At 35.8% G+C, this 8,333-nt stretch overlaps 1 protein-coding gene across 1 annotated transcript; it reads right to left on the bottom strand.

The window, feature by feature from the left end:
- On the bottom strand, positions 7-4,928 carry LOC109325452 (serine/threonine-protein kinase GRIK2-like). Its single transcript, XM_019557835.1, has 13 exons — positions 4,622-4,928; positions 4,257-4,455; positions 3,779-4,159; positions 3,306-3,380; positions 3,179-3,223; positions 2,926-3,000; positions 2,441-2,528; positions 2,175-2,299; positions 1,404-1,499; positions 681-747; positions 488-603; positions 312-390; positions 7-214 (listed from the first exon to the last, which is right to left on the bottom strand). The coding sequence occupies exons 3-13, from the start codon at positions 4,100-4,102 to the stop codon at positions 87-89; spliced, it is 1,218 nt and encodes a 405-aa protein (XP_019413380.1). The 5' UTR covers positions 4,103-4,159; positions 4,257-4,455; positions 4,622-4,928; the 3' UTR covers positions 7-86.

Raw genomic sequence — 8,333 nt, 5'->3', positions numbered from 1 at the left:
GGAGTAATATCTGGGCTTTTCCACTATATATTAAACAAATTCCAACATGAAAAATCAGTCAATATAGGTCAAGCAAGCATATTGCTCTATTCAGCGTCTTCCCTTTCCGAGCACTTCCTTTGGCACCAACACAGGTACCCAGGAATTGGCCCATCATCTCCAATAACCCAGCTATGCTCCGCAACATCACTCAATGTCATCCTTAGTCTTGGATCTGCACAATTACAGTTGAGAACCATAAATGTTAAATGCAATTAGCAAAGAATGAATAAACAAAGTAGGATAAGACAAAAATGTTGACTGTCATTTACCTTTGAAAAGTAGTCCTTCTATTAAGTTCTTTAATTGTGGGTTCATATCATTTGGGAGTACTATAGGATTATTGACTATCTGCATCAGGAAGAATACATAATGCTTTATAAGCAGAAAACAAGTAATATGAAGGCTAGGTATAATATCAGAGAGAAAAAGTTGTGTATCTTATTACCCTGTCATATGTATCTTGAAGTGTGTCTCCAAGAAAAGGGTATTCACCCAATATCATACAGTATAAAGTAATTCCTACTGCCCATGTGTCTGCAGCTTTACCATGATAGGTAAGACCTAAAACAACAAGATACAAAACAACACTGAGAAAATGCACTCCAGTCAGCATTGCGAGCTTAAAGATAAATCGGTACCTAGAATACATTCTGGTGCGGTGAAAACGGGAGTGCCAGGTGATCGTCGAAGCTCATCATTATCATCCTGCAAATTAAACCAGTAACAGGCTCCAAATAAGCATCTAGGAATATCCTAATAAACATATAATGGCACCATCTCTATCAAGAAGTGTGCATGCAGGCCTGTCGAAAACATTAATTAGGCCACTATGATATATTACACATTCAGGGGGGAAATCTGAGGTTAAGACACTTTCCCTCGAGTAAGCTACATTCTGTCCTAATATCCTTTCTAAAAGGAAAAGACAAGGTGAAAATTGCTGAGTATAGTCAGAATCGGATGAATCAGCAAAGATTAAAAGAGAGAAGGAGTAGCTCCTATTGCAAGCAAACAATGTTTGGGTGGCTAAAGTGGCCTTTGAGGAGCCTCCCTCTCCCACTGAATCATTGGGGCAATCATCAGAGTATAACCATAGTAGCATTTTGACAGATATATAGCACAATGAAGTGAAATTGGCAAGAGAAAACCTATTAATTAAGTCGTCCACTTTAATAATGACAGTACATTAATATGTTTTCATATCTATCAAGAGAGCATATTCCAATTTTCACTTGTGTACAATGATATTTCATTTTTTCATAAAGAAAAGTCTGTCCAGTGTTACATTAAACTCATCACCCTTCATATCTTTCAAGTAAACAAATTTACAATTTAAGAATTAGGCTTAGGAATTATATTACCTCAAAAGCCTGGCTGACACTGAAATCCCCTATCTTCACTGTACCGTGACGAGTAATCAGCAGATTATCAGGTTTAATATCCCCATGTACTATGCGCTGTTTTTCAAATAAAAATAACAAAAAGTCATCATAGTAACATGGTCAAGTCTGAGCATCTACAAATCTAAGGTATGACTGATTTAAATTTACAAGTTTTTGCTGTTAGTTTAGGATGCATATGTTATGACTTACGAATCCCACATTGACACAAAAAGTACGGTTGATGTGGTAAAGTCCATTAGGAGAGCCCAACCTAAAAGACTAGTCGATTGGGTGTAAGAGCCTCATGGCTTAAATACCACATCGAGCTTACTTTTTTACTCACCTCAATGTGGGACACATGACATTACAGCTCCTTTAAGAGCTGACATCCATGGCAGCTTCGCTCTATTAACACTAACCAGATGGTAGCCATTTCCCACTTGGCAGCTTCACTTACTTATCAGTATTTTGTATTTAGTAATTTACCTTCACTCAGCTTATAGGTAGCCCTTTCCATGACCAATTTCAATTAAAGCACCAATTATTAGGATTCCCATGATGAGAACCCAGCCCAAAAGAGTACATTGAGTGGGAGAGCCTCAAGGCTTAAATACTAAATTGAGCTAATTTTTTCACTCAATGTGGAACTCAACAGCATACTATTATGTTATACTTCCATCAATATGCAAAAAAAATTGAGGGGGGTCTGAGTCAACATTTGGCACAAAAAGATTGGTTTAGAAGTATTACATGAGAATGGAGATATGACAATCCAGAAACTATATCACGCAAGTATCTCCTAGCAGTCTCTTCACCCAAGCCACAAGCAGGACCCGTACCCAGGCAAACCCATTTGTCCTCCACATATTCAAGTACTGTATGAGAAAAAATCAGTAGTCACAAATAGAACTTCAAAAATAATGTTATTTGGTGGGCTAAGGCTCAGATACAAATTAGAAATTTCAGAAGCAGCAGTTAACCATTAAACAAAAAAATCAAGAACTAGTCATCAGTACCCATGTAGAAGCGATCCGACTCTGGGTCATCAATCACCTCAATGAGATTGACTATGTTAGGATGTTCCACCATTTTCATAATGAGCACCTGAAATGAATTTATTCATGTTTTTAAACTTGCTGCAGGGGTGGCAAAATAACAGCTAAAATAATCAAGCTGGGAAATGTATTATATCATAAATCCACAAACTGAGAATCAAAATAAGATGTAAAATCTTGAAAACATTTATATTTTATATTTTATTTAAAAAAATAGAGAACCAAACAGACTAATTTGGCAAAAGAAAAAAATGTTTCTACTTTCTAAGTGCAGCCTAAAAGGATGTTACTGCATAAACAGAATAACATAAATATTCAAAAAGAGTGCACATAAAGTGGCAGGCACTAGGGAATAAATGATGTATTAAACAAATTTGACATATTCAAATTTAAATCACACTTCCATCTAATCATGAAAAAGCCAAAGATAAACAAAAGAAATATACCTCGCGTAGGACATCAGTCATGGCAGTTTCTGAGGGTGCAACTCGAAGCTTCAGTAAATGAGACTTATGAAAGGCCTGCAATTCAAAATATTTCCAGCTCAATAAATGTCCGAATGCACATTTATCTTGAGAGCTATCAGAACACAAATTACTCATTACTCATTGCAACCCTCAACCTGGTAACAAAAACTATGTCCATATGATTTGCTATAGTGCCGCTATCTAACTTAATCACAGGAAAATGTGTCCATACCTTTATTGCATAATGGTTTCCATCGACTGAGCTTCGATAGAGGGCCTGTGATGCATTTAAGAAAAGAGGGTCAGGAAAGCTGTTTTTGTTAAGAGAGACAAGATTGTAGAATGAATACTACGCTTACCACTTTCCCGTAGCTGCCGGAACCAATCTTACACTCACGAACATACTCATTTAACATCTTGTTCCCGTTTTCATCCTGAAAGGGCAATAAAATTTTGAATGAAGTTTTGCCAGTAAAGATATGCATACAATAGAGAAGTTTCCTGAATACAGATAAACAATCAGCGAGAAGGAACACGTTAACCCCATTAATTGAAAAAAAAAACACAAATAAACTAATATATACGATTCAACATAAGATACAATATTTGGTAATTTATGGTTACAGGCAAATAAATGGATAACTACACAATAACTGAGAAGAAAGCAATGACCCAGACACATCAAAATTCGGCCTCAAACAAACGACGCTATAAGGTAGTAAAACATAATGGTAGCAATTTTCAAATAACACTATCCCACCAAGTCGTGATTTTCTGCTAGACATCAAATCACCATTACAGCAAATATTGCTTAAGCCCACAAAACAGTTACCTCTGTGCGAAAAAGTTTCCGAGTCTCCTTAACAGGATACTGCCTACACATCGTGTCATTCTCTACTCTCAAATTCAAAATATCCTCTGATCGTTTGGGACGAGCTTGCAACTCACTCTCATCCCCACTACTGGCGTTGGTAGCACTGTCATTATACGAATGATCATCGTCGTCAATGTCATCATCCAACAACAGCTCCTGGGAGAGATTCTTATTATTGTTGTTGATGGTGGGGTTAGGCCTTTGGCGTCTCCGTCTCCTGATGAACCCGAAGCAATTACAACAGCCCATCGCTTTGGCAAAAGAACTTGTCTTATTGAACATCTGGAGAAAGGACCTAAAGGGTGGTTGATATATCACTCAGACTAAAAATTTGAAAATCTGAAAACAAAAAGAAAACATTTTGTCATAACCCCACCAATAACAATAAAACCCCAGATCTTAAAATTCAATAATATAATGAAAAGGAAGATTTTACCTGATTTTCAAAGGAAGGAAAAGGGCTTCAAGCCCTAATCAACGATGCTATATTCTAATGGGTGCCATTCAGCAAGATGGGGAAAACGGCTAGAGATGCTAAACCCACAACGATTCACACCTAGCATTGTGATAACTCCAGTTTATAGCAATCGTTGCAGGCTCAGCCCACAACTCACCCACAAAACAATTCCGTTGACCTTTCCATTAAAAGTGGAAATAAAAAATCACCCGTTAATACAAAATCAAATGGGTAAAATAAAAAAGACGAATTTATATACTAAGAAGAAGTAAGTATAAACGAAATTGAAATGGGGATTTTTCCAGAAACATGGTTATTATAATGAAAAACGCTAACCAAGTTACCTCCTTTTTTGGACGATATTTAGAATCCGATAGGAATCTGTTAGCCCCAGCTAAAAAAACCGATATTTCGAGAATGAATCGAGGGAGAGTCAGAAACCCTAACACGTAAATTGAATCGTAGATAATGAAATGGGAAAGTGAATAGAAAAAGTGTAGAACGAAGAAATGAATCTCAATTGAGTAGAACTATTAGGGTCGGCGATTAAAAACGAAGATGAAGTGAATTTGAAGGGTAGAACTGTGATGGAGAGAGAGAAAGGGAAGAAGAGAGAGAGAGGGAGGAAGAAGAGAGAGAGGGAACAGAAATGGAATATATTTGGTGCCGCGGCCGAAGAGGAAGATATCTTTCGCTGTTTTGGGCGAAAACAGTAACGGATTCGGGTTGGTCATTTTGTTTTCAAATTACTTTTTTATTTTTTTGTACACGTACCATTTTAAGTAAAAAACAAATTACATTTTGGGCATGTGAATGTCATTATAATACTTGTTAGTTGTTACTTTCAATAATTGAATATTTGATATTATATTTTAGCCTGTCTAATAATTTATTGAGGTTTTACACCATTAAAGTAATGTTTTTTAGTGAATTTTTTTTTATATTGAAAATGATAATTATTTCGTGTAAAAAATTAATTTACAAAATTTGTCGGCTAGATTTTTTCTTTGCTTAACTAAAATCTGTTTGTGAGTGACAATTACATGTGTCCATATTTATTGATGATGATAATATCTCACTTTTATAAAAATATTTATATAGAAAATATATGAGTTTTATATATAATATATATCATCTATTATTTATATTTAATTATTATTGACTATTCAAAATAAAAAATAATAATAAATAATAGATGATATATTGATTGTGTATAAATCTTTACCTTAATCAATTCATAAATATTTCATCCAAATTTTATACAATTGTTTTAATCATTACTTCTTATGCAGTCTAATGGTTACAATTTTCTTTTACGATTTTCTCAACCTCTTTCAACACCATTTTCACACATTAATTATAATTATAGATCACTTACATGTGAGAGGTGAGTTCAAAGTTCTATTCGGCAACAATGTTATGATGAAGTCTAAAATGTTAGAATTTCTGATAATATGTGGGTCACAAATATAATTCAATAATTGTGTTATGGCTATTATTTAATTAGCCAAAAATATAAAATGATCTTCAGTAATTTAATTTGGTGGTTAATGGCATATGTGTCATGAAATAATATAAGTGTAGATACCTTCAGGCAATTTCTAATTTGATGAAGGGACTGAATCAAAATTATTGCAAGTAGTAACCGCTATGGGGTTACTTTTATGCGTTATGGTCCCCATTTGTAGAACAATAGGTTTTGCTTCAAAGGATGATGAGAATAAAAGGTGAGGTGTGGAGAGTCATCCATAGAGATGAATATCACCATAAGGATAACACACCATAAGGAATTCCATCAAGCATTGGGTTCAAGAACACTCCCTAAGGCATTCGCATTCCCCTCTAGAGAAGAAAATGAAAACCATAAGACGCTCTAACTTCTGGAAGATCATCACACCCTCATTTCAAATGGCTAATCAAGGTATGTTCTTCATATTCACCATGAAATCAATTGGGGTTTCTTCAGTCTGGGTCATGGTCGTTCCATATGGGTTTTGTATGGGCATAAACATTAGGTTATCGGAACGAAGCCATGATCATAAGGATTTCCGCATTCAATCTATGGATTACAGGTAGAAATTCTCCAACAAGTGGTATCAGAGCCACCCCAATTTGATTCATGAGTGAAATTAAGGTTCTTACTTTTCTTCCCCAAAATCTGAATTGATTTAGGGTTTTGGTGTTTTCATTTATGCCATGGATCGATTAGGATAGACATTCATGCTTTTTCATATGAATATAGATAGATTCGAAATGAATGAATATTGTTTTTTCTGCTGTTTTCTTGAATTTTTGGGTAATTTTTCGAAGAACAGCGATGCAGAAATTGCAATGTTCGTGTTCTGTCGCAGTGCTCTCGCTTAAGAGAGAGTGTCTCGCCCAAGCGAGATTTAAACAGAAGCATTGGCTTCTATTGCGCTTAAGCGAGAAGATCCTCGCCCAAGCGAGTGTACGAGCGACATAAGGCTCGCTCAAGCGAGAATGTCTCGCTCAAGCGAGAGCCAAACAGAAGCATTGGCTTCTATTGCGCTCAAGCGAGAGTAGATAAAGTTTATGGGGCTTTGGTATCTTTGTGCATTGGTTTTTAATTGTTATTTGGTTGTCCATTAAGGTTGTTTGTTATTTCAAGTGAGCCAATTGAAGTGAACATTAGATGTAAGTGTGTATGATTATTCATGTGAGTATTAGTTGGCCCAAAGGAAAGTTAATATTTGGCCGAAGATCATACACACCTATGATGATAAACATGTTATAATTCTAAATTTTTTATACATGTGACTGATGAATCAATCCAAAGGGGGATTCGTCAATTGGCATGCCTTATTATAAGTGTTTGATCATTACAACAAGAGAACCACTTGTAGTTAATATCACTGTCCAAAGACTTGATATTAATGGTGCACTAGGTATCTTGATTTGAACATACCATTGTTTAAGCACATTGATAATTTTAAATTGTAAGCATATTTTAATATTTTGTCTTTTGTCTAATTCAGCTACATCAATTGCTTCTATATCTGCAAATTTGAATTCGGTTTCGGTCCTTAATTGAGAAAATTTTAAGGACTGGAAAGAGAGCATGGAAATTGTTCTTGGTTGCATGGATCTAGGCTATACATTAAGGGTAGAGCTACCCCCTTCTCCTACGGAATCCATTGCCTCTGAAGGGAGGAAGGATTATGAGAAGTGGGATCGCTCTAATCGCATGAATCTAATAATCATTAAGTGCGGTATTCCAGAGGTCTTTAGGGGTACTATCTCGGATGAGATAAATAGTGCCTAAGCTTTCTTTGCTGAGATTGAAAAACGCTTTGCAAAGAGCGATAAAGCTGAAACTAGTACTCTGTTACATAACTTGATTTCCATGAGGTATCAAGGCAAGGGAAACATAAGGGAATACATTATGGGAATGTCCAACATTGCTTCAAAACTTAAGGCCCTTAAGCTTGAGATGTCGGAAGACTTACTCATACATTTGGTCTTGCTTTCCCTTCCTACACAATTCAGTCAATTTAAGATTTCTTATAATTGTCAAAGGGAGAATGGACTCTAAATGAGCTCATCTCATTTTGTGTGCAAGAAGAGGAAAGACTGAAGCGAGAAAGGACTGAAAGTGTCAATTATGTTACTACCTCTAAGGACAAGGGCAAAAGGAAAATCACTTCAGAGCCTAAGAATGAAGCTGCTAAGGGTCCACTGCAAAAGAAGCAGAAGGAGACTGATGTCTGTCACTTTTTCAAAGCAACTGAACAGCAAAAGAAGAAATGTGTAAAGTATCACGCCTGGCGTGCTAAGAAATGTACATTTCTTACTTTGGTTTGTTCAGAGGTCAATTTAACTTCAGTACCTGGAAACAGTGGTGGTTAGACTCCGATTCAACTTCTAACATAAGTGTTTCAATGCAGGGTTGCCTGAGCTACCGAAAGTCTAATTATGTTGAAAGATACATCTACGTTGGCGATGGAAAGTCGATATAAGTGGAAGCTATAGGGCATTTTAGGTTGTTATTATGTATTGGTTTCTATTTGGATTTGAAAGACACTTTTGTTGTACCGT

Source organism: Lupinus angustifolius, chromosome LG13 (genome assembly GCF_001865875.1).
Source record: "Lupinus angustifolius cultivar Tanjil chromosome LG13, LupAngTanjil_v1.0, whole genome shotgun sequence".
Lineage (NCBI taxonomy): Eukaryota > Viridiplantae > Streptophyta > Magnoliopsida > Fabales > Fabaceae > Lupinus > Lupinus angustifolius.
The sequence above is the reverse complement of the archived record's forward strand: the minus strand, read 5'-3'. Positions and strand labels throughout refer to the sequence as shown.

Excerpts from the sequence above, each read along its gene's own strand:
- LOC109325452 (XM_019557835.1), bottom strand. The coding sequence starts at position 4,102 with ATGTTCAATAAGACAAGTTCTTTTGCCAAAGCGATGGGCTGTTGTAAT. Across the intron at positions 604-680 it reads CGCACCAGAATGTATTCTAG|GTCTTACCTATCATGGTAAA; the intron begins GTACCGATTTAT and ends TTGTTGTTTTAG. Across the intron at positions 391-487 it reads TTCAAGATACATATGACAGG|ATAGTCAATAATCCTATAGT; the intron begins GTAATAAGATAC and ends TTCCTGATGCAG.